The sequence below is a fragment of the Gorilla gorilla genome, chromosome 16 (genome assembly GCF_029281585.2).
Source record: "Gorilla gorilla gorilla isolate KB3781 chromosome 16, NHGRI_mGorGor1-v2.1_pri, whole genome shotgun sequence".
Classification (NCBI taxonomy): domain Eukaryota; kingdom Metazoa; phylum Chordata; class Mammalia; order Primates; family Hominidae; genus Gorilla; species Gorilla gorilla.
In genome coordinates this window covers 22,350,251-22,377,506 of record NC_073240.2, presented here as the reverse complement: position 1 = coordinate 22,377,506, position 27,256 = coordinate 22,350,251, and the positions used below count along the sequence as shown (strand labels likewise).

Below are 27,256 nucleotides of genomic sequence, written 5' to 3'. Positions count from 1 at the left end.
TACATAATACGTTGTCTAGCCCAGAGTAGAATACTCAGCAGATAGTGATTTCTTTTCTCTATATTTTCTGAGTTAACATGTATGTTTTAAAAAACCGCAAAGTCTTACCTGAATGTGGACTCTACAGAACTCACATCCACTATTAAAGAAAAGAGTAAAATACATTAAATCAACAAATATAAATAAAAAATACAGAATATTAAAAACATAAGAGGGCACGATGGCACATGCCTGTAATCCCAGCTACTTGGGAAGGTGAGGCAGGAGGATCATCTGAGAGGCCCAGGAGTCTGAAAGCAGCCTGGGAGACATTGCAAGACTTCAACTTAACTTAAAAGAATCATGCACACTTTCATGCGTGATTCAGGTCTTGGTTTAAAAAGCATAATACTCTGACACTTTGTTACAAAGACTCAGATGATTTGTTACAAAGCATTCTTTTGGGACCATACGTTGAGACTATAGTAAAATTATTATTAAGTATACTATTGGTAGGAAATTAATGCATTAAGAATGCTTATTTCCCCTCCTTTGTAGTTCTCAAATGCAAGGAAAAATGGAATTTATCACAATTTGATCTCTGCAAGTGAACTACAGTCTACAATAGTCATAATCCAAACAGAACCCTATAAGACTGACAGAAAACTGTATTATTAGCAGAACTGGTATAAGTGGACAGTGTCAAGCTTAGAAAGTATAATTTCTAGACAAATGGACTAGAAGCAGTTAGAACAGAGTATACAGTAGTCTCTTATCTGCTGTATGTGTAGAAAGAAACACACACAACATGATTTCCCTCTGCTCTCATACCAAAATCATTAAAACAGAAGACATCTACGACCAAATGTGTGGAGGATTTTCTCCACCAACAAATAAGCAATGAATTCTGTAGCAAAAAACAGCTGACCGTCCTCTATTTAATTCCAACACTGTCTATCTAGAAATAGTCTCAGATCCCACAGACTGAGTGCTCAGTCTCACAAGACTTCCCTCACACACCAGTTGCAAATCTGGGTCTCTTTAATTTCTGTGATTTCAGTTACTCATGGTCAATGATAGTCCAAAAATATTAAATGTGGAATTCCAGAAATATACAAGTCATAAGTCCTAAATAATGTGTCATTCTAAGGAGTACAATGAAATATTAAGGCATCCTGTTCCATCTCATCCAGGTCATGAATCATCCCTTTGTATATGCTATCTACCCATTAGTCATCAAAATGGTCTGTTCCTGTATCCCAACCATCAACATTATCATGGCTCAATGATCCAGGGGCACATGAAGCAGATGATCCTCCTTCTGATGTGTGGTCAGACAGCAAGAAATAATTAGTAGCCTAACACCACATGACAACTCCTACCTCATTCACCTGACTTCATCTCATCACATAGGCATTATATCATCTCACAGTCATCACACAAAAAAGAAGGGCGAGTACAATACAAGACACTTTGAGAGACCGTATTCACCTAACTTTGATTACAATGTATTGTTATTGTTATATTTTATTATGAGTTCCTGTTAGTCTCTCACTGTGCCTAATTTATGAATTAAACTTTATCACAAATATGCACTTATAGAAGAAAAAAAGCATGGATGTATAGGGTTCCATACTATCCACAGTTTCAGACATTCAATGGGTGTCTTAGAAAATACCCGCCTTGGATAAGGATGAATTACTGTACTTGTGTGTGTGTGTGTGTGTGTGTGAGAGAGACAGAGAGAGAGAGAGAGGGAGAGAGAGAGAGAGAGAGGGAGAGAGAGAGAGAGAGAGGGAGAGAGAGAGAGAGAGAGAGAGAGAGAGAAAGAGAAACAATACAGATCTCCACTCTCCACAAGAAGCAGATAAAAAAGACAACACTTTTCCTCACACATGACCCTTAGGTTTTGACAATTCTGGAAAAATGCTGGCATGTGTACTCCCCAGTCTAGACAATTTCCTAGACCCTGTGTATATATGCTGCTTTAGTTGCAAAAAGTTAGGTAGGATCTTGGGAGATTTCCTCTTGGACGCCAGAAATATTAACCACATCAACATTATACCTAACAACTCTAAAATAATTCTTTTGAACAGATTACCACTGAAGAACTTGTAAGTTAAATCCAATTGACTTTTCAGTTATAATCTTACTGCTGAAATTCTCATATTTAAAAGAAATTTGCAACATCACTTTCTCTGACTCCTCTCCTACTTTTCATTAGCCACTGCTCAGTCTCCTTTACCAAGTCCTGTGACTCTGTGAAATGTTGATACTCCCAGGATTTTGTCAATGGCTTTCTTCTTATTCTACATCTTCTGCATCACGGATAAACTCAGTGAGATCTATGGCTTTGCTTAATAATTATAATAAAATTATTCTAAGCTTGCATCTCCAACCAGAGTTCTATCTCCAGCTAGAAATACGTATAAACCAATTACCTACTGAAAATATCCCACATGAATGTTTCATTGAACTCAATATGTAAAGAAAACGGTTGGTCTGTCCCATGACTGTTTGCACTTTTCTGTTGACCTGACAATTTCTTACTCCTTCCCCATGAGCATTCCCCATGTGGAAACTTATGAATGACCTGAAATTTCTTCTCTCCCCTAGCTTTTTCAACTCAATAATCACTAAATCATATTAACTGTACCTCTTTTCTGCATTTGCTTTATCTTTCCATTGCCACTGGAAATACAAACTTATTTATTTTATATTTATATTTCCTAGTTAGACATGGCCCCTTAACTGATGGCTTTCACAGGAAAAAAGCAACCCTACCTGTAGGGGATCAGACAAAGTGGTTAAAAAAATTATAAAGATAGTTATAGGAAATAGACACAAACCTTCTTGGAAGGCCGGGGGGTTGCATAGCTTCAGTAAATGATTTGGCTGAAAACAGCCTAATCTTCTTTACTTTGAGCTGGTAGCAATAGAGCAAATATCTAGGGAATGTGGAGGAGTTTATCTAAATACCTTGTTTACTCACGTGGTCCTAAGACAAAAGTTTGATCATCCGAGGGTGCATGATTGCTTTCTACTGGGGGTTGGCAATCTTAATTACCCTCTAGTGATGTTTACTCAACAGCTTTGTCATTTAATCTGTACTAAATAAATGTGAACTTTGCAGGCTTATCGAGGCCAACAATGCAGACTCAGGCAGCAGAACCCCTTACCTGCAATGACAGGCAAAAAATCTGTTTCAGTATATGTCTCTCATCTGTCACTTAGGTCAGTGTCCACGGGATGGACCTGGCAGGTGGCAAGACAAACTATGCAAAAGGATCGTGATGGACCCCTCAAAAATGAAGGTGAAAAGAACTGCGCAGACAGCGAGTAAGTCATTGGTGCCTGCTCAGGATTTCCAAGTTCAGGGGAAGTTGTTCAGGCGAGGGTTTCATCATGGGACAATTATCAGCACAAAGGAAAGAGTATATAAAAGTATTCAAAAAGCTGCTTAAAGCTAGTGGAGACCTGGTATTGTGGTCCCTCAATTAAGGGACACAATGCAAACTGTTGTATTCCACAACCCATGGTTATGGAATTCCAAATTCAGCTTACCAAATGGATTTTAGACAAAGTTTTATTGGAGTACAATCACACCTATTTCTTCACATGTTATCTATGACTGCTTTCATGCTACAATGGTAGAGTTGAAAAGCTGTGATAGAGACCACATCACCTAATATATTTCCTGTTTGGCACTTTACAAGAAAAGTTTGCCAATGTCTGGTTTATACCATGACCAGAATGCTCTGATACTTAAATCTAATCTTGGGACTCCCCTGCTCAAACAATTCCAATGAATCCGTGCAGAAAACATTGCTGGCTTCCAATGCATAGAAATTATTTTTTCTTTCTTACAGCAGAAACACAAGTTTATTTACATGTTTATTATTCCATTACTCCCATCTCATCTACAAAATGAGAAATCATTATTCTAAGCTAATCACAGTAAGAACATTTGGTTTTCTAGTGACTGGTTTACAAATGAGTATTTGTACTCAGAGGCTGATGGAGGAGAATCACTTGAGTCCAGGAGGCAGAGGGGGTAGTGAGGTAAGATCACACCGTTGCACTCCAGCCTGGGCGAAAGAGGGAAACTCCATCTCCAAAAACACAAATATTTAAAATGCATTCCAGTATTTTAAATATTTTCATTTTAATTTCTAATATTAGTTGAAGCAGTAAAGACTCCCACTTCAATAAAAGCTCTCTGATATAAGCTATCATTTGATGTTGACTTTCAGTGGCTATGAAAGACAGCCTAATTAAATGTGTTTTAGAGTTAAAATCGCAAACTATGAAGCCTGAAATCAAAGCGGAGCTAACTGTATTGAGTACACCTAAAATATAAGATAAGTAAAAAAAAAAAGGAAGTTCCAAAATAATATGTACAGTGTACATTTATTGGAAATTTAAGACATGAAAACAAATTCTAGACATAGTCTAGAACCACACACATTTGTGGTGAATTTCTGGGGTTTTGTTTGTTTGCTTGTTTGCTTTTTGAGATGGAGTCTCACTCTGTTACCAAGGCTGGAGTGGCACAATCTTTGCTCACTGCAACTTCTGCCTCTTAGGTTCAAGCAATTCTCCTGCCTCAGCCTCAAGAGTAGCTGAGATTACAGGCACCCACCACCACAACTGGCTATTGTTTGTTATTTTTAGTAGAGATAGGGTTTCACTATGTTGACCAGGCTGGTCTGGAACTCCTAACCTTCAGTTATCTGCCCACCTTGGTCTCCCAAAATGCTAGGATTACAGGCATGTGCCACCATGCACAGCCTGTTGTAACATGTTTTAAACATGCATGGGAATGACAACAAAAACTAATTCAGGCTGTTTTGTACCTCTAGGCAATTAATTACAGTAGCATAAAAAGATACTAAGGCCAAGTGCTTTAGAGTCACGCTTCTAAAACACTGTGTCTAGCAAAGAGTCATCAAGTAATGATTTTTAAAAATTATAAGTCACACACGCACACACACACAATCACCTAATCAGAAAAACAAGAAACTGATTTTCTTTAGATTCTCAGAGTGACAACACTCACAACTGTCATGTCAGCAAGTGAAACTTTACTCAAAGTAAAGATCAGAATTCCAATCACCATGTGAACCACTGCAAATATTTCACAGTGTCAAAATTCACCTGCCTTAAAACTGAGCATGTATAGAAATTGTGAATTGGAAACTTTATAGTATCAGGATATTAAAGAAGAACCACATGAGGTACAGAAGAATTTTTTTTAAATCTCTAAATCTTACCCCTGTAAATGGCATTTTCTCAAACATGAATACTAACATTGGCATTATTTGTATCAAATTTTCCCATCCAATTTGGAAAAGAAAACAACATTGGGAATAAAAAGGCTCTTGGCATTTCAAATATTTTAATGTTCTTAATTCCAGATTAAAATTAAAATTACAAAATTTACCTGCTTTGAATGTTTCTCTGTCCTTCAATTCTAAGGCTTTATTTGGAAGAGAAATTTTCATTCCACAGGTAGGCTAAATGGGTTTCGAAACACAATAATTACTATATAATGTATACTTCATAAAATAAGTAGTTAATATTCAAGATAAAAATATAAAAGTTATTACCTTCAGAAGACCATCTTTATCAGGAGACTCTAAAAGAAAAGGGACATATATAATTGATTATACGCAAGCTTGTCAAAGTCTACCAAACATTCATGCAGTGTGAATATGAAGATGAATCCTCATGCTTAGATTGAAAAGGGATTACACTAGGTTTTGGGGTCTTTTGGGCTATTGTGTTTCTTAACATGCCAGCGTGACAGAAATATACCTAAGAAAATTTAAAAAATAAATTTCCTCAAACATGCTGTGAAGATTTCAACAGTCAAAATATATTTCAAGTGACATTAACTAAAGCAGAAAATCCTAATACCAGTAAGAGTAAACTGCCATATAAGGAAAGAGGTTGAATTTAGTAAGATGACCAAGACATGACCCCTCCACCAAAAATAAATAAATAAATGTCGAAGCTAATGGTAGAATGCTATGACATATTATTAAAGAAACACATCAGAATCACTTATGTCAATATACTACAAGTAGCTATTATGTTCTTCAATTTGTCCTGTAATTTAAGAATTGCAAAGCTCCGATGAGAATTCAAAGGTACAATTTACTTATCATTGCAGAGGATGTTCTAAATTCATCAGCATAAATATCTACTTATAGAATAAAAGTTTATAAATATATTTATTTTTGAACGTCTGTGAAATATTAGTATTTTCACATTTCTGGGGTTCTCTAGTTTAGTCTTCTTAAAATTTCCTGATCGACTTATACAGAAAAGTCAAAGCATACCCATCAACAAACTAATACAGTCCAGGTGCCATGGCTCATGCCTGTAACTCCAGAACCTTGGAAGCCCGAAGAGGGCGGATCTCTCAAGGCCAGGAGTTCCAAAGCAGCCTGGCCAAAATAGCGAAACCCTGTCTCCCCAAAAATACAAAAATCATCCAGATATGGTGGCACATGCCTGTAACCCCAGCTACTTGGGAGCCGGAGCTGTGAGAATCACTTGAACCCAGGAGGCCCAGGTGGCAGTGAGTCAATATCATGCCACTGCACTCCAGCCTGGAGGACAGAGCGAGACTCTGTCTCAACAAAAGAAAAAACACCCTAACATCACAATTAAAAGAACTAGAGAAGCAAGAACAAACACATTCAAAAGCTAGCAGAAGGCAAGAAATAACTAAAATCAGAGCAGAACTGAAGGAAATAGAGACACAAAAAACCGTTCAAAAAATTAATGAATCCAGGAGCTGGTTTTTTGAAAGGATCAACAAAATTGATAGACCACTAGCAAGACTAATAAAGAAAAAAAGAGAGAAGAATCAAATAGATGCAATAAAAAATGATAAAGGGGATATCACCACTGATCCCACAGAAATACAAACTACCATCAGAGAATACTACAAACACCTCTACGCAAATAAACTAGAAAATATAGAAGAAATGGATAAATTCCTCGACACACACACTCTCCCAAGACTAAACCAGGAAGAAGTTGAATCTCTGAATAGACCAATAACAGGATCAGAAATTGTGGCAACAATCAATAGCTTACCAACCAAAAAGAGTCCAGGACCAGATGGATTCACAGCCGAATTCTACCAGAGGTACAAGGAGGAACTGGTACCATTCCTTCTGAAACTATTCCAATCAATAGAAAAAGAGGGAATCCTCCCTAACTCATTTTATGAGGCCAGCATCATTCTGATACCAAAGCCAGGCAGAGACACAACAAAAAAAGAGAATTTTAGACCAATATCCTTGATGAACATTGATGCAAAAATCCTCAATAAAATACTGGCAAAACGAATCCAGAAGCACATCAAAAAGCTTATCCACCATGATCAAGTGGGCTTCATCCCTGGGATGCAAGGCTGGTTCAATATACACAAATCAATAAATGTAATCCAGCATATAAACAGAGCCAAAGACAAAAAACACATGATTATCTCAATAGATGCAGAAAAAGCCTTTGACAAAATTCAACAACCCTTCATGCTAAAAACTCTCAATAAATTAGGTATTGATGGGACGTATCTCAAAATAATAAGAGCTATCTATGACAAACCCACAGCCAATATCATACTGAATGGGCAAAAACTGGAAGCATTCCCTTTGAAAACTGGCACAAGACAGGGATGCCCTCTCTCACCACTCCTGTTCAACATAGTGTTGGAAGTTCTTGCCAGGGCAATGAGGCAGGAGAAGGAAATAAAGGGTATTTAATTAGGAAAAGAGGAAGTCAAATTGTCCCTCTTTGCAGACGACATGATTGTATATCTAGAAAACCCCATCGTCTCAACCCAAAATCTCCTTAAGCTGATAAGCAACTTCAGCAAAGTCTCAGGATACAAAATCAATGTACAAAAATAACAAGCATTCTTATACACCAACAACAGACAAACAGAGAGCCAAATCCTGAGTGAACTCCCATTCACAATTGCTTCAAAGAGAATAAAATAAATAGGAATCCAAATTACAAGGGATGTGAAGGACCTCTTCAAGGAGAACTACAAACCACTGCTCAATGAAATAAAAGAGGATAAAACAAATGGAAGAACATTCCATGCTCATGGGTAGGAAGAATCAATATCGTGAAAATGGCCATACTGCCCAAGGTTATTTACAGATTCAATGCCATCCCCATCAAGCTACCAATGACTTTCTTCACAGAACTGGAAAAAACTACTTTGAAGTTCATATACAACCAAAAAAGAGCCGTGTCGCCAAGTCAATCCTAAGCCAAAAGAACAAAGCTGGAGGCATCACACTACCTGACTTCAAACTATACTATAAGGCTACAGTAACCAAAACAGCATGGTACTGGTACCGAAACAGAGGTATAGATCAATGGAACAGAACACAGCCCTCAGAAATAATGCCACATACCTACAACTATCTGATCTTTGACAAACCTGAGAAAAACAAGCAATGGGGAAAGGATTCCCTATTTAATAAATGGTGCTGGGAAAACTGGCTAGCCCTATGTAGAAAGCTGAAACTGGATCCCTTCCTTACACCTTATACAAAAAGTAATTCAAGATGGATTAAGGACTTAAACGTTAGACCTAAAACCATAAAAACCCTAGAAGAAAACCTAGGCATTACCATTCAGGACACAGGCATGGGCAAGGACTTCATGTCTAAAACACCAAAAGCAATGGCAACAAAAGCCAAAATTGACAAATGGGATCTAATTAAACTAAAGAGCTTCTGCACAGCAAAAGAAACTGCCATCAGAGTGAACAGTCAACCTACAGAATGGGAGAAAATTTTCGCAACCTACTCATCTGACAAATGGCTAATATCCAGAATCTACAATGAACTCAAACAAATTTACAAGAAAAAAACAAACAACCCCATCAAAAAGTGGGCAAAGGACATGAACAGACACTTCTCAAAAGAAGACATTTATGCAGCCAAAAAACACATGAAAAAATGCTCATCATCACTGGCCATCAGAGAAATGCAAATCAAAACCACAATGAGATACCATCTCGCACCAGTTAGAATGGCAATCATTAAAAAGTCAGGAAACAACAGGTGCTGGAGAGGATGTGGAGAAATAGGAACACTTTTACACTGGTGGTGGGACTGTAAACTAGTTCAACCATTGTGGAAGTCAGTGTGGCGATTCCTCAGGGATCTAGAACTAGAAATACCATTTGATCCAGCCATCCCATTACTGGGTATATACCCAAAGGACTATAAATCATGCTGCTATAAAGACACATGCACACGTATGTTTATTGCAGCATTATTCACAATAGCAAAGACTTGGAACCAACCCAAATGTCCAACAATGATAGACTGGATTAAGAAAATGTGGCACATATACACCATGGAATTCTATGCAGCCATAAAAAATGATGAGTTCATGTCCTTTGTAGGGACATGGATGAAACTGGAAATCATCATTCTCAGTAAACTATCGCAAGAACAAGAAACCAAACACCGCATATTCTCACTCAGAGGTGGGAATTGAACAATGAGATCACATGGACACAGGAAGGGGAATATCACACTCTGAGGACTGTTGTGGGGTGGGGGGAGGAGGGAGGGATAGCATTAGGAGATATACCTAATGGTAGATGATGAGTTGGTGGGTGCAGCACACCAGCATGGCACATGTATACATATGTAACTAACCTGCACAATGTGCGCATGTACCCTAAAACTTAAAGTATAATAAAAAAAAAAGAAAAAAAGAGAAAAAACACCAAATATGAAAGTATCAAAAATTAGAAGTCAATTTCCAGAGAATTTTTATATATCATTAACCTGCATATTTCAACGTTAGAATAATGGTTACTGAAAATAACTGTTTTATTATTTTGTTGCTAAAACTAATTCTATTTGTTATACCATGCGAGTTGTTAAAACACTGTTATGAAAAACCTCTTATAAAAAACTTAGCTTCAAGAAAAAACAGACATTTCTTTGACATAGAAATATATCTCCTTTCATCAAATAATATGAATAAAACATGCTTAATCTCTCATTTTTCTCTACTTTTTTATTTTTCAGTACAACATACTTTAATATATTTAGACATATCAAGTATATATGCTGTTTCCCTTGAGAGATGATTGATAAATAATGAAGACACTTCAGGGATATAAACTCTCTAAAACACAAAAAATTTATGTCCAAGCATTTTAAGGCTAAATACATGACCGTATTGCAGGTAGGTGTTTTAGAAAAAAAGTGCTTAAAATTGTATTCAATACACTTTAAATAAAAACCTGCTTTAATTATGATGAGAAGGTCATTCTCGATTCATTAATATCTTTAAACTTTACTTCTGAAGCACTGAAGAAACCTCAGAAATTCATATATAGGAAATGATACCATTAATTCATCTGCTTGTTTTAGGTAAAAATATGATAAATGTACATCCTCACTAAGTGCAAAGAAAGCAGTGTCATGACATATGAAATGAATATGTAACCAAAATATTTTCCTTTATGAAGAAAATAGCTGGCTTTGACCTTTCTAAGACAAGATAAAAAAGCAAAACACGCAGAGATGAAACATTCAGAGCTATCTCATCATCAACGAACCATTTATCACTTGGCATTTAGGAATCCTATGTATGGTTGAAAACTCTGGTTCTAAATTGTGATCTGATTACCCCTGAAGTTCAAAATCCATGCAGAGGAAGGAAGCAGGGGAATACTACCTTTGTTATTTTTTTATTACTTTTATTTTTATAAAGGTGTACACTGGAGTTTTTTAGAGTCAGGACAGGTCACATGGCATGGCTCTAAAGATTAGTGAGCCACATTTGTAATGGCTATTGAAATGTATGGCTGTGAATCCTTGCATTTTAAGTACTTCACTTTTAATTTCTAATATAGCATGAAGTAAGACATACACTTAAACAAAGCCTTGTTGACATCTGTAATTATATTTATGTTGCTTTTGAGTCATCATGAAGAGAGTCTAATTAAACGCAGTGCAAAGTAAAAATGCACAGTCAGAAATGTTTTCTTTATTTTTTTATTTTAATATTATTATACTTTAAGTTTTAGGGTACATGTGCACAATGTGCAGGTTTGTTACATATGTATACATGTGCCATGTTGGTGTGCTGCACCCATTAACTCGTCATTTAGCATTACGTATATCTCCTAATGCTATCCCTCCTCCAACCCCACAACAGTCCCCGGAGTGTGATGTTCCCCTTCCTGTGTCCATGTGTTCTCATTGTTCAACTCACACCTATGAGTGAGAACACGCAGTGTTTGGTTTTTTGTCCTTGCGATAGTTTGCTGAGAATGATGGTTTCCAGTTTCATCCATGTCCCTACAAAGGACATGAACTTATCATTTTTTATGGCTGCGTAGTGTTGCATGGTGTATATGTGCCATACTTTCTTAATCCAGTCTAGCATTGTTGGACATTCGGTTTGGTTCCAAGTCTTTGCTATTGTGAATAGTGCCACAATAAATAAATTCTTTTTTTTTTTCACAGAGTCTGGCCCTCTCACCCAGGCTGGAGTGTAGGTGCACGATCTTGGCTCACTGCAATCTCTGCCTCATGGGTTCTCACATTCTCCTGCCTCAGCCTCCCGAGTAGCTGGGACTAGAGGCACCCACCACCATGCTTGGCTAATTTTTTGTATTTTTTCATAGAGAGGGGGTTTCACCATGTTAGCCAGGATGGTCTCGATCTGCTGACCTCATGATCCGCATGCCTCTGCCTCCCAAAGGGCTGGGATTACAGGCGTGAACCACAGCGCCCGGCCTGAAATCTTGAAATAAATGAAAAACGAGCTGATCGCTGAACAAAAAAATAAAAAATCGCTGTGGAATGACAAGAACATTCTACAAATATTTATATGTGATTTTTGCAAAAAGTGTTAATGCCAATGTGTATATGCTGAGTGATGAGGAGATAAGTGATCTTGAATCAGAGGAGCAAATCGTGACACTGAGAAAATAAATGCAAAAGCTGAACGTAGAATGCTACACCATGTGCCTTTAATGCAACACATTATAATAATTTATATCATTACATTACAAATATTCATCATGTTCTTTAATATGTCCTGTCACTGAGAAGGTAAAAAGTTTGGATGAGAGTTCAGCTGAATGTAGAACTGACATCTCAGCAGTGAAAGTGTTATGAATTGATCAGCTTGGATATATACTTAGAGAATAATACTAAATATAAATATCCACTAATTTTCATACCCATATGGTATAACGGTATGCCAACATTTTTGTAATTTGTAGCTTAGCCATCTCAATATTCCTTGATCCACTCATGGAGGAAGATGTACAAAACTCATCAGGAATAGCAAATATAATAAGCTTTCAATATTGATATATTTGTTTTAAATTTCATTGCAACAGACTTATTAAATATTAATAACATTTTCCACGTTAAAATCAGTACAATACCTATGAATAAGAACAATTTAGGTATTCAAGCAATAAATTCAGAATTTTCTTTCTTCTTCTCTGGCTAAAAACATACTCAAAAGTAAGAGCAACATAACGCTTTCTCCTAAACTTTTCTGTCTTGACCCTTTATCCAATTACTCTTCTTCCACATTTCTCCCATGAAAGGCCTACTCCTCTTGACCCTCTATCCAATTACTCTTCTTCCACATTTTTCCCACAAAGGTCTCTCATCTTGCTACTCAGAGCAAGGTCCAAGGACCACCAGCATCAGCATCGCCTGACAACTTACTAAAAATGCAGAATCCCTAGTTGGCTGAATCACAGTGTGAATTGTTAACAAGGTTTTCAGATGATTTTCTAAAGTTTGAAAACTTATGGTCTATACGGAGTGTATATGACGAATTATATACATGTGTGGCCGTGCATATATGCTTATTCTCAACTATTGCAAATAGAACACAGCTCTCCATGGTCAGCTGCTTCCATCCCTAATGGCTTCCCACCAGTAAGAAAGACAGGAAGAGTCAGAATATTTTTGCTGTAATTCTCTGGTATGTTTTGGCACTAGAAAGTCACTTTATATTCTTCCCAAATTTCTAACCACACCCGATCTTTTCCTAAAGAATCATTTCATTTTACCATCCTCCATTATATAAACCTGCCTCTTGTTCCTTCCCGTCCTCTCTGTACTCTCTGTCTTTCTCGATCTTCATTTCCTCTTTTACTACTTTCTCCTTTCTTATTTTCTCATTTTCCTCAGCTCTTGGAATACCTTGAATTCAAACTAATAATTCAGTTCCTTTCCAGCACTCTCAATGTAGTCTGCGGTCAACACATGATAAGATGTATAACTTATCACCATTTCACTTCTCTTTGTTTCCATGCTTTGCATTCAGGAGGTAATTTTCTTCAGCTATTAGGGGATATCCTTCCTCATCAGTTCAGAGAAACATTTGGTCAAATGACTTTTTAAATAAAATATGGTTCTTACCTTCTAATTTTCCACTTAAGGTATCGAATTCTTTTTGATGTGTAGCCTTGGGTAAACACACATCATTCTGTAAGAGAGTCTCAAGGAAACTCTGTTAAAAGTAATATCAATAAATGATTTCAATGGAGAAATCCCAATAATGAAGAGTATCAAAACTTCCTAACTAAAATCTTTTTTAAAAACACAGTTTCCTACTTTACAAGCAATTCGACTTAAGAGCAGACATGTGTTGAAACCCAAAACATTCTGATAGAAAACCTCACATAACACTCTCCACATCAACTTACCTTTACGTTCATGAGGCTATTAACTTGGTTACTGAGCAGGAAAAACAAATCACACTCACGAAACAATTCACTCGTGCATATTTCAGAAAGTAACTCTCTTAAAAATATCTAACTTGTGTTGTAGTCCTCATTAAAAGTAAATATGCCATTTCAAACAAAATACAATACACTTGCTACTAGCCATAACACGTACTGCATTAAACATTTAAAATATTCATGATCATAGAATTGTTTAGTGTTAAAAATGATGCATGCCGTGAAGAGAACTTTTAGAGTCTGTCATATAATGCATGCACGGAATGTTTAAAAAGCTGCTTTATTTTGGTAAACAGGGGCTTAAAACAAGCAACATGTTTTTGACAAAATTTATGCTGATAGAAAAAGTGCTTGAAGAGAATGTAAATGTGGTAAGAAAAGAAATTATGTCATGTCTAAATGAAAGCCAACAAATATTAAAGTCTTTTTGTCTGACGACAAATCAGATAAAATCTACTTGTCTACTGACTTCCACCCTTTGCTCTTACCACCAGGCAGCAGCTGCTTGTTTCTAAGAGGTCAGATATTTTCTATGTCTTTCCACAGTTGTGACCTTAAAATACATCACTATTATTTCACGCTCATGCTGCTGCAGCTTGACTGCCTGCCACAAAGGGACTCGAGGAGTTCTACTTGTGAAAATAATTTATATTTTTCAAAAGATTACTCAACCAATACTCTTGTTACTGTAGTCCCACAAGGTTTCCTAGTCCTCATGCTCCTCTTTCTCCTGAAATGTCCCCTCAGATCTATACTGAACAATACAGAAATGTCAATACATTCAAGTCCCAGGCATTAACTTTTCAGGTCCCAACTTTTACAATACTGCAGTTTAAACTGTCTCTCTATGAATCCAGTTAGAACTTTTGCACATCTAGATACACCACAGAATCATAAATTTGCCCACAGCTGGACTCAGTGTAATTCTTTCGCTTTTAGACAAACTTGCTTCAGATCCCATGTGAATTTCTAGTGACTTCTAAGCCTTATTTTTTACACTATACCACACCGGCTTCTTAAATTAAGCCTACAAATTAGCAGAATTTCACTATGAAGCAGTCATCTACTTAGCACATAGATCCTCTATTAAGCGTATTCTGAAAAATATCGAAAATAATTTGGGAGTGACATATGCAGAGGTGAGAAAATGAAGTCTAAGGCTCTGCTTTTATGTTTTTGTATCATGCAATACTAGTATTAAAGAAAATTAATAATACACAGTACCTCAAAATCCCAAGAATGTTCTTCATCGTCCTTTTGTTTGGATTCTGATGGGAACATCTGAGCTATAAAAGGTTAATCACAGATTCATTCATGAGGACATTTCTCTACTATAAACTTTAAAAACATATATAAATCTACTTTCATTCACGAATCTGCAGTTTTTCCTCTGTAGCCCGTATATTCTTTTTGTTGATCACAATCACTAATTCTATAGTCAATCCGTTAGAATTGAAATCTAAAAAAATCGGAAAATTAACATTATATCATTCGTTACAATGCAGAAAAATAGAAATTTGATTAACTCGTAGAATTATTTCTTCACAAAGCAGTCATATCCTCTTCTCCCGTGAAACACAGTGTGTCCTATACTTGCTGTTCATTCAGAAAACTTTAATTACCTATCATCTCTCACTTCTTTGTAAATTTTTATTTTCTAGTATTACTTAGTTTGATTGACTCTGCAATCTCTATTACACAGTTCTTCAAAAAAGATGATTTATCAACGAACAAGATTTTTTAGGGATATTAACTTTCTGATGTTAGTAAACTATATGTCCAACACTTTTACATTTCAATATGCCATGACAGTATATTGGGTGTGTTTTGGGTGTCTATATGTTTTAGGAAGATAAGCTTAAAAAACTTTTATTGCATATAAATTAAGGACTGCTTTAATTACAATGACATAGTTCTTCCCTAACTCAACAATGTCTTCAGAGTCAGCTTGTGACAACTAGGAGAAACGTCAGAAATGTATAGGAAAAAATAATTGCCCTAAGTAATCTCACATCCCCACATGTTATAGGATAAAATCAAGGCCCACACAAGACTTGAGGAGCTCTCAGGCCAATGAGACAGAAAATGAATTTATACCAAAAATAACGTTCAGCTTTCTTTATCAACCAAAAGTACACATTACAACTATTTGAATCAGGTTAAAGAAAAAAGCAAACATGCACAACTAAAGCCTAAAAGACTGTATCATCGTTAAAGGTACGTTTATCATTTGACATCCGTCAACTGTGTATCTGGTTTTTAAAAGTAAATTTAACGTGTGATCTCAGCATCCCTAAAGTTCACATTTCATGCAGAGGGACCAAGAAACTAAAATCATACTTTGGTATGCCACCATTTTCACTCATGTTTAGAAGTGTACCCTGGATCGTTTCAGAGATCTAATGTGTTGCAGTACCATAGCTCTAATAATCTGTGGGTCGCAGTTCGAATTGTTAGTGGAATGTATGATTGCACAAGGAAATACTTTAAATATTTTAGTTTTAATTTCTCACAACTAAAAAGTCAGCAGATATAACTAACTTAAAGACTCTGAAATTTTCATGTTTTCATTTTTATTCATTATTTATCAGCATAATAATTGTGTACTTAATGGAATTTTATAAACAATCTGATATTTAAAAAGACAGTTAATTGTGTCCTTTATGGACGTCTCTAAAAATTATAATGCTGATCAAAACAGAATGTTGCCAAAAATTACACTGTACAACCACGTATGCATTAGAAGTTGAAAAAAATTTTACGTATTAAATATGACCACGTACACATGTTGGAAAATGTTTAAACATGCATAAGAATACTGTAAAAAAGTAGTTTAGAATATTGGTTACTTCCAGGCAATAAATGGTACTAGTGTAAAAAGACTCTGGGCCGGGCGCGGTGGCTCACGCCTCTAATCCAAGCACTTTAGGAGGCCGAGGTGGGTGGATTACAAGGTCAGCAGGTCGAGACCATCCTGGCTAACATGGTGAAACCCCGTTTCTACTAAAAATACAAAGAATGAGCCAGGCGTTGTGGTGGGCGCCTGGATTCCCAGCTACTTGGGAGGCCCAGGCAGGAGAATGGCGTGAACCCGGGAGGTGGAGCTTGCAGTGCGCCAAGATCACACCACTGCTCTCCAGCCTGGGCGAGACTACGAAACGGGCGAGGCGAGGCAGCGAGACGCCATATCAAAATTTAAAAAAAAAAGAAAATTTAAGACGTGAAAACAAATTCTACACATAGTCAGAACCACACACATATGTTGTGAATTTATGGTTGTTTGTTTGCTTTTTGAGATGGAGTCTCACTCTGTCACTCAGGCTAAAGTGGCACAAGCTTGGCTCACTGCAACTTCTGCCTCATGGGTTCAAGCGATTCTCCTGCCTCAGCCTCCAGAATAGCTGAGATTACGGGCACCCACCACCACAACCGGCTATTGTTTGTTATTTTTAGTAGCGATGGGGTTTCACTGTGTTGACCAGGCTCGTCTGCGACTCCTGACCTTAAGTAATCTGCCCACCTTGGTCTCCTAAAATGCCAGGATTACAGGCATGCGCCACCGTGCACAGCCTGTTGTAACATGATTTAAACATGCATGGGAATGACAACAAAAATTAATTCAGGCTGTTTTGTACCTCTAGGCAATTAATTACAGTAGCATAAAAAGACACCAAGGCCAAAAGCTTTAGAGTCACACTGCTAAAACAGTGTGTCTAGCAAAGAGTCATCAAGTAGTGATTTTTAAAAATTATATGTCACACACACGCACACACACACTCAGTCACCTAATCAGAAAAACAAGAAACTGATTTTCTTCAGATTCTCAGAGTGACAACACTCACAACTGTCACGTCAGCAGGTGAAACTTTCCTCAAAGTAAAGATCAGAATTCCAATCAGCATTTGAACCACTGAAAATATTTCACAGTTTCAAAAATCACCTGCCTTAAAACCGAGCACGTACAGAAATTGCAAATTGGAAACTTTACACTATCGGGATATTAAAGAAGAACCACATGACGCAAAGCAGAATTTTTTTCTAAATCCCTAATTCTTATGCTTCTAAATGGCATTTTCTCAAACATAAATACTAACATTGGCATTATTTGTATCAAATTTTCCCATCAAATTTTCAAAGGAAAACAACATTGGGAATAAAAGGCTCTCAGCATTTCAAAGAGTTTAATATTCTTAATTCCAGAGTAAAATTTAAATTACAAAGTTTACCTGCTTTGAATGTTTCTCCGTCCTTTAATTCTAAGGCTTTATTTGGAAGAGAAACTTTCCTTCCACAGGTAGGCTAAATGGGTTTGGAAACACAAAAATTAATAGATAATGTATACTTCATAAAATAAGTAGTTAATATTCAAGATAAAAATATAAAAGTTATTACCTTCAGAAGACCATCTTTATCAGGAGATTCTAAAAGAAAAGGGACATATATAATTGATTATATGCAAGCCTGACAAAGCCTACCAAACGTTCATACAGTGTGAATATGAAGATGAATCCTCATGCTTGGATTGAAAAGTGATTACACTAGGTTTTGGGGTCTTTTGGGTTATTGTATTTTTTAACACGTCAACTGTAGGAAGACTCCCTGAAACTATTGCTATGGAATGAAAGATGCAATGCTCCTGATTATTGTAAATACAAAATTGCATGCAGGATTGTGTAAAGACAATGCCAGGTTGGACTGCCAGAATGAGCCAACAGCGCGTGATGTGCTTCCCCCTGCAGAGAGCCTGTGAATGGATGTGCAGTCAGGGAGGTTTCACATCACCAAGATTCCTATCCCAGAAAGGCATATGTTCATAGATCTGGGAATGGTATGCTACCCTTGTGGAGAGCCTATAAACGGACGCACCGGGGGCGCCTGTCCATATGGATAAGATAGTGCTATGACTGCCCTCATCTTGCCACGGCTCTTCTAGGCCTCTTTAGGGTTAAGACATACTCCCTTCTGAGAATTTCTGGTCTAACCAGTTGTCTAGCTTCACATCGTGTTTCTATGGATTGTTTGTAACCAGCTTTTGCTGCAACTGTTACTGCTGATTAATATCTTGCTAATCATAGGTTATGGAAAGACTGGGTTTCTTTTTTAAGGCTCTGTTAGAAATTACCGATGCACACACTATATTGTAAATTCTTATCCCTGTGTACTGTATTTCTGCACACAGATGTTAGTTAAAGAATTACTTCACCCCCATGTGACCATCTCACCTCATAATCAAATGACCCTAAATCCCTCATTAACCCACCTCCATCCTCACTAAACTTAATAGTAAATGCGGGTATATCCAGTGAATTGTTGGCACCACGGGAACACAAGGCTGTGATTCCCCTGGACCCAGCTTTCACTATCTTGTCTGTGTCTATTATTTCTCAACCTGCCGATCCACCTGGGAACAAAGACAAGGCCCCGTTGCATTGCAGGCTGCTGGACAGATATCCACATGAGGCAAAGCTGAATTTTTTTTATCTCTAAATCTTATGCTTCTAAATGACATTTTCTCAAACATAAATACTAACATTTGCATTATTTGTATCAAATTTTCCCACCCAATTTTCTAAAGAAAACAACATTGGGAATAAAAGGCTCTCAGCATTTCAAATAGTTTAATATTCTTAATTCCAGATTAAAATTTAAATTACAAAATTTACCTGCTTTGAGTGTTTCTCTGTCCTTTAATTCTAAGGCTTTATTTGGAAGAGAAACTTTCCTTCCACAGGTAGGCTAAATGGGTTTGGAAACACAAAAATTAATAGATAATGTATACTTCAAAAATATGTAGTTCATATTCAAGATAGAAATATAAAAGTAATTACCTTCAGAAGACCATCTTTATCAGGAGACTCTAAAAGAAAAGGGACATATATAACTGATTATATGCAAGCCTGACAAAGCCTACCAGGCATTCGTACAATGTGAATATGAAGATGAATCCTCATGCTTGAATTGAAAAGGGATTACACTAGGTTTTGGGGTCTTTTGGATTTTTGTATTTGTTAACATGCCAACGGGACAGAAATATACTTAAGAAAATTTAAAAAATAAATTTCATCAAGCTTGCTATGAAGATTTCAACAGTCAAAATATATTTCAACTGACAAAAACTAAAGTAGAAAAATCCTAATACCAGTAAGATTAATCTGCCGTGTAGGGAAAGAAGTTGAATTTATTAAGATGACCAAGTCATGACCCCCCGCCAAAAAAAAAAAAAGTCCTAGGTAATGGTAGAATGCTATGACATATTGTTAAGGAAACACATCAGAATCTCTTATGTCAATATACTGCAAGTAGCTATTATGTTCTTCAATTTGTCCTGTAATTTAAGAATTGCAAAGCTGCGAAGAGAATTCAAAGGTACAATTTACTTATCATTGCAGAGGATGTTCTAAATTTATCAGCATAAATATCTACTTATAGAATAAAAGTTTATGAATATATTTATTTTTGATCCTCTGTGATATAGGAGTATTTTTACATTTATGGGGTTCTCCGGTTTAGTCCTCTCAAAATTTCCTGATCCACTTATACAGAAAAGTCAAAGCACACCCATCAACAAACTAATACAGTCCAGGTGCCATGGCTCATGCCTGTAACTCCAGAACCTTGGAAGCCCAAAGAGGGCGGATCTCTCAAGGCCAGGAGTTCCAAAGCAGCCTGGCCAAAATAGCAAAACCCTGTCTCCACAAAAAATACAAAAATCATCCAGGTATGGTGGCACATGCCTGTAACCTCAGCTACTTGGGAGCCGGAGCTGTGAGAATCACTTGAACCCAGGAGGCCCAGGTGGCAGTGTGTCAAGATCATGCCACTGCACTCCAGCCTGGATGACAGAGCGAGACTCTGTCTCAACAAAAGAAAAAACACCTGATATGAAAGTATCAAAAACTAGACGTCAATTTCCAGAGACATTTTACATATCATTAACCTGCATATTTCAATGATAGAATAATGGTTATTGAAAATAACAGTTTTATTGTTCAAGGAATGAATTCTACAATTGCTTTGTTTTGCTAAAACTAATTCTATTTGTTATACCACGCGAGTTGTTAAACCACTGTTATGAAAAAGCTTTTATAGAAAGGTTAGCTTCAAGAAAAAACAGACATTTCTTTGACATAGAAATATATCTCCTTTCATCAAATAATATGAATACAACATGCTTAATCTCTCATTTTTCTCTACTTTGTTATTTTTCAGTAAGACACACTTTAATATATTTAGACATGTCAAGTATATATGTTGTTTCCTTTGGAGTTGATTGATCAGTAATGAAGACACTTCAGGGGATATAAACTGTCTAAAACACACAAAATTTATGTCCAAGCATTTTAAGGCTAAATATGCATGACCGTGTTGCAGGTATGTGTTTTAGAAAAAAAGTGCTTAAAATTGTATTCAATACACTTTAAATAAAAACCCGCTTTAATTACGATGAGAAGGTCGTTCTCGATTCATTAATATCTTTAAACTTTACTTCTGAAGCACTGAAGAAACCTCAGAAATTCATATATAGGAAATGATACCATTAATTCATCTGCTTGTTTTAGGTAAAAATATGATAAATGTACATCCTCACTAAGTGCAAAGAAAGCAGAGTGTCATGAGATAGGAAATGAATATGTAACCAAAATATTTTCCTTTATGAAGAAAATAGCTGGCTTTGACCTTTCTAAGACAAGATAAAAAAGCAAAACACGCAGAGATGAAACATTCAGAGCTATCTCATCATCAACGAACCGTTTATCACTTGGCATTTAGGAATCCTATGTATGGTTGAAAACTCTGGTTCTAAACTGTGATCTGATTATCCCTGAAGTTCAAAATCCATGCAGAGGAAGCAAGCAGGGAAATACTACTTTCGTTATTTTTTTAAATTACTTTCTTTTTATAAAGGGGTACACTGGAGTTTTTTAGAGTCAGGACAGGTCACATGGCATGGCTCTAAAAATTAGTGAGCCACATTTGTAATGGCTATTGAAATGTATGGCTGTGCATCCTTGCATTTTAATTACTTCACTTTTAATTTCTAATATAGCGTGAAGTAGGACATACACTTAAACAAAGGCTTGCTGACATCTGTAATTATTATGATGCTTTTTAGTCACCATGAAGAGAGTCTAATTAAATGTGGTGGAAAGTAAAAATGCACACTATGAGTTTTTTTTTTCTTTTTTTCTTTTTTTGGCAATGTCTCGCCCTGTCACCCAGGCTGGAGTGCAGTGTTGAGATCTCGGATGAGTGTGAGCTCCACCTCCCGGGTTCAGGCCATTCTCCTGCCTCAACCTCCTGAGTGGCTGGGACTACAGGCACCCACCGCCACGCCCGGCTAATTTTTTGTATTTTTATTAGAGATGGGGTTTCACCGTGTTAGCCAGGATGGTCTGGATCTCCTGACCTCGTGATCCGCCCGCCTCGGCCTCCCAAAGTGCTGGGATTACAGGCGTGAGTCACCACACCTGGCCTGAAATCTTTAAATAAATGAAAAACAAGCTAATCGCTGAACAAAAAATAAAAAGTTCCTGTAGAATGACAAGAACATTGTACACCCATTTATATATGATTTTTGCAAAAAATGTTAATGCCAATACGTATACGCTGAGTGATGAGGAGATAAGTGATCTTGAATCAGAGGAGCAAATCATGACACTGAGAAAATAAATGCAAAAGCTGAACATAGAGTGCTACACCATGTGTCTTTAATGCAACACATTATAATAATTTATATCATTACAAATATTCATCATGTTCTTTAATATGTCCTGTCATTGAGAAAGTACACAGTTCGGATGAGAGTTCAGCTGAATGTAGACTTGACATCTCATCAGTGAAAGTGTTATGAATTGATCAGCTTGGATATATACTTGGAGCGTAATACTAAATATAAATATTCATTGATTTTCATACCCGTATGCTACAAGAGTATCCAACATTTTTGTAATTTCTGTCTTTGCCATCTCAATATTTCTTGATCAACTCATGGAGGAAGATGTACAAACCTCATCAGGAACAGCAAATTTAATTAGCCCTCAATAGTGATGTATTTGTTATAAATTTAGTTGCAACAGACTTATTAAATATTAACAAAATTTTCTAGGTTAAAATCAGTAAAATAGCTACGAATAACAACAATTTAAGTATTCAAGTCATAAATTCAGAATTATGGTTTTTAAAATTAGTCTGGTTTGGTATATCATGTTATTTGCTAATGAGGTTTTATAAAATGGCAATTTTACCAACACAATTTGCTTCCTTAAAAATAAAGCCAAGGTTCTTACATTCAAGTATGTCTTATTCAAATTGTGAATATCAACAAAATATATACATATATATATATATTTGATGCCTCATAGTAATAAAGAAAATTAATGAGTCACTGAGGTTTAGTCCTGTTCTAGTAATCCTCATGATTCCGATAGTCTCTGGAGCACCCACACTCTAACATTCTGCAGTAAAAATATTCTAAATGCTTCCGAAGTGAGTTCACTCCATTTTCCTTCATACAAAATCCAAAATAATCTAGCTGGCTTCTCTCTTGTCCCCTGCTTCCTGCCTCATAATCTCTCTTCTTTAGCAAAACTAATCTCTAGACTTGTGCTCTTGATTCCTCCCATTCAACACACACTCTTTCCTTTTTCTTTGTTTAGCAGTAGTATCTTCCATCTACAATTTCTATTCCATTGCCCCTTTCTTCTTCTCCCCTAACTAAAAACATACTCAAAAATAGGAGCACCATAATGCTTTCTCCTGACCCTTTTCTGTTCTGACCTTCTACCCAATGGCCCTTCTTCCACATTTTTTCCCACAAAGGTCTCTCATCTTGCTACTCAGAGCAAGGTCCAAGGACCACCAGCATCAGCATCACCTGACAACTTACTAAAAATGCAGAATCCCTAGTTGGCTGAATCACAGTGTGAATTGTTAACAAGGTTTTCAGATGATTTTCTAAAGTTTGAAAACTTATGGTCTATACGGAGTGTATATGACGAATTATATACATGTGTGGCCGTGCATATATGCTTATTCTCAACTATTGCAAATAGAACACAGCTCTCCATGGTCAGCTGCTTCCATCCCTAATGGCTTCCCACCAGTAAGAAAGACAGGAAGAGTCAGAATATTTTTGCTGTAATTCTCTGGTATGTTTTGGCACTAGAAAGTCACTTTATATTCTTCCCAAATTTCTAACCACACCCGATCTTTTCCTAAAGAATCATTTCATTTTACCATCCTCCATTATATAAACCTGCCTCTTGTTCCTTCCCGTCCTCTCTGTACTCTCTGTCTTTCTCGATCTTCATTTCCTCTTTTACTACTTTCTCCTTTCTTATTTTCTCATTTTCCTCAGCTCTTGGAATACCTTGAATTCAAACTAATAATTCAGTTCCTTTCCAGCACTCTCAATGTAGTCTGCGGTCAACACATGATAAGACGTATAACTTATCACCATTTCACTTCTCTTTGTTTCCATGCTTTGCATTCAGGAGGTAATTTTCTTCAGCTATTAGGGGATATCCTTCCTCATCAGTTCAGAGAAACATTTGGTCAAACGACTTTTTAAATAAAATATGGTTCTTACCTTCTAATTTTCCACTTAAGGTATCGAATTCTTTTTGATGTGTAGCCTTGGGTAAACACACATCATTCTGTAAGAGAGTCTCAAGGAAACTCTGTTAAAAGTAATATCAATAAATGATTTCAATGGAGAAATCCCAATAATGAAGAGTATCAAAAGTTTCTAACTAAAATCTTTTTTAAAAACACAGTTTCCTACTTTACAAGCAATTCGACTTAAGAGCAGACATGTGTTGAAACCCAAAACATTCTGATAGAAAACCTCACATAACACTCTCCACATCAACTTACCTTTACGTTCATGAGGCTATTAACTTGGTTACTGAGCAGGAAAAACAAATCACACTCACGAAACAATTCACTCGTGCATATTTCAGAAAGTAACTCTCTTAAAAATATCTAACTTGTGTTGTAGTCCTCATTAAAAGTAAATATGCCATTTCAAACAAAATACAATACACTTGCTACTAGCCATAACATGTACTGCATTAAACATTTAAAATATTCATGATCATAGAATTGTTTAGTGTTAAAAATGATGCATGCCGTGAAGAGAACTTTTAGAGTCTGTCATATAATGCATGCACGGAATGTTTAAAAAGCTGCTTTATTTTGGTAAACAGGGGCTTAAAACAAGCAACATGTTTTTGACAAAATTTATGCTGATAGAAAAAGTGCTTGAAGAGAATGTAAATGTGGTAAGAAAAGAAATTATGTCATGTCTAAATGAAAGCCAACAAATATTAAAGTCTTTTTGTCTGACGACAAATCAGATAAAATCTACTTGTCTACTGACTTCCACCCTTTGCTCTTACCACCAGGCAGCAGCTGCTTGTTTCTAAGAGGTCAGATATTTTCTATGTCTTTCCACAGTTGTGACCTTAAAATACATCACTATTATTTCACGCTCATGCTGCTGCAGCTTGACTGCCTGCCACAAAGGGACTCGAGGAGTTCTACTTGTGAAAATAATTTATATTTTTCAAAAGATTACTCAACCAATACTCTTGTTACTGTAGTCCCACAAGGTTTCCTAGTCCTCATGCTCCTCTTTCTCCTGAAATGTCCCCTCAGATCTATACTGAACAATACAGAAATGTCAATACATTCAAGTCCCAGGCATTAACTTTTCAGGTCCCAACTTTTACAATACTGCAGTTTAAACTGTCTCTCTATGAATCCAGTTAGAACTTTTGCACATCTAGATACACCACAGAATCATAAATTTGCCCACAGCTGGACTCAGTGTAATTCTTTCGCTTTTAGACAAACTTGCTTCAGATCCCATGTGAATTTCTAGTGACTTCTAAGCCTTATTTTTTACACTATACCACACCGGCTTCTTAAATTAAGCCTACAAATTAGCAGAATTTCACTATGAAGCAGTCATCTACTTAGCACATAGATCCTCTATTAAGCGTATTCTGAAAAATATCGAAAATAATTTGGGAGTGACATATGCAGAGGTGAGAAAATGAAGTCTAAGGCTCTGCTTTTATGTTTTTGTATCATGCAATACTAGTATTAAAGAAAATTAATAATACACAGTACCTCAAAATCCCAAGAATGTTCTTCATCGTCCTTTTGTTTGGATTCTGATGGGAACATCTGAGCTATAAAAGGTTAATCACAGATACATTCATGAGAACATTTCTCTACTATAAACTTTAAAAACATATATAAATCTACTTTCATTCACGAATCTGCAGTTTTTCCTCTGTAGCCCGTATATTCTTTTTGTTGATCACAATCACTACTTCTATAGTCAATCCGTTAGAATTGAAATCTAAAAAAATCGGAAAATTAACATTATATCATTCGTTACAATGCAGAAAAATAGAAATTTGACTAACTCGTAGAATTATTTCTTCACAAAGCAGTCATATCCTCTTCTCCCGTGAAACACAGTGTGTCCTATACTTGCTGTTCATTCAGAAAACTTTAATTACCTATCATCTCTCACTTCTTTGTAAATTTTTATTTTCTAGTATTACTTAGTTTGATTGACTCTGCAATCTCTATTACACAGTTCTTCAAAAAAGATGATTTATCAACGAACAAGATTTTTTAGGGATATTAACTTTCTGATGTTAGTAAACTATATGTCCAACACTTTTACATTTCAATATGCCATGACAGTATATTGGGTGTGTTTTGGGTGTCTATATGTTTTAGGAAGATAAGCTTAAAAAACTTTTATTGCATATAAATTAAGGACTGCTTTAATTACAATGACATAGTTCTTCCCTAACTCAACAATGTCTTCAGAGTCAGCTTGTGACAACTAGGAGAAACGTCAGAAATGTATAGGAAAAAATAATTGCCCTAAGTAATCTCACATCCCCACATGTTATAGGATAAAATCAAGGCCCACACAAGACTTGAGGAGCTCTCAGGCCAATGAGACAGAAAATGAATTTATACCAAAAATAACGTTCAGCTTTCTTTATCAACCAAAAGTACACATTACAACTATTTGAATCAGGTTAAAGAAAAAAGCAAACATGCACAACTAAAGCCTAAAAGACTGTATCATCGTTAAAGGTACGTTTATCATTTGACATCCATCAACTGTGTTATCTGGTTTTTAAAAGTAAATTTAACGTGTGATCTCAGCATCCCTAAAGTTCACATTTCATGCAGAGGGACCAAGAAACTAAAATCATACTTTGGTATGCCACCATTTTCACTCATGTTTAGAAGTGTACCCTGGATCGTTTCAGAGATCTAATGTGTTGCAGTACCATAGCTCTAATAATCTGTGGGTCGCAGTTCGAATTGTTAGTGGAATGTATGATTGCACAAGGAAATACTTTAAATATTTTAGTTTTAATTTCTCACAACTAAAAAGTCAGCAGATATAACTAACTTAAAGACTCTGAAATTTTCATGTTTTCATTTTTATTCATTATT

The 27,256-nt window shown here is 36.2% G+C and overlaps 1 protein-coding gene across 1 annotated transcript in view; it reads right to left on the bottom strand.

The window, feature by feature from the left end:
- Positions 1 to 27,256, bottom strand: part of ANKRD30B (ankyrin repeat domain 30B) — a 104,966-nt gene that overhangs the window by 25,767 nt on the left and 51,943 nt on the right. The window contains exons 21-31 of the mRNA XM_055364182.2: positions 25,895 to 25,956; positions 24,348 to 24,438; positions 19,588 to 19,616; positions 19,423 to 19,495; positions 18,152 to 18,180; positions 17,986 to 18,058; positions 14,984 to 15,045; positions 13,437 to 13,527; positions 5,589 to 5,617; positions 5,423 to 5,495; positions 109 to 139 (exon numbers count right to left, since the gene is read on the bottom strand). Of these exons, the coding sequence (XP_055220157.2) occupies positions 109 to 139; positions 5,423 to 5,495; positions 5,589 to 5,617; positions 13,437 to 13,527; positions 14,984 to 15,045; positions 17,986 to 18,058; positions 18,152 to 18,180; positions 19,423 to 19,495; positions 19,588 to 19,616; positions 24,348 to 24,438; positions 25,895 to 25,956 (643 nt within the window). The remainder of the gene's footprint in view (positions 1 to 108; positions 140 to 5,422; positions 5,496 to 5,588; positions 5,618 to 13,436; positions 13,528 to 14,983; positions 15,046 to 17,985; positions 18,059 to 18,151; positions 18,181 to 19,422; positions 19,496 to 19,587; positions 19,617 to 24,347; positions 24,439 to 25,894; positions 25,957 to 27,256) is intronic.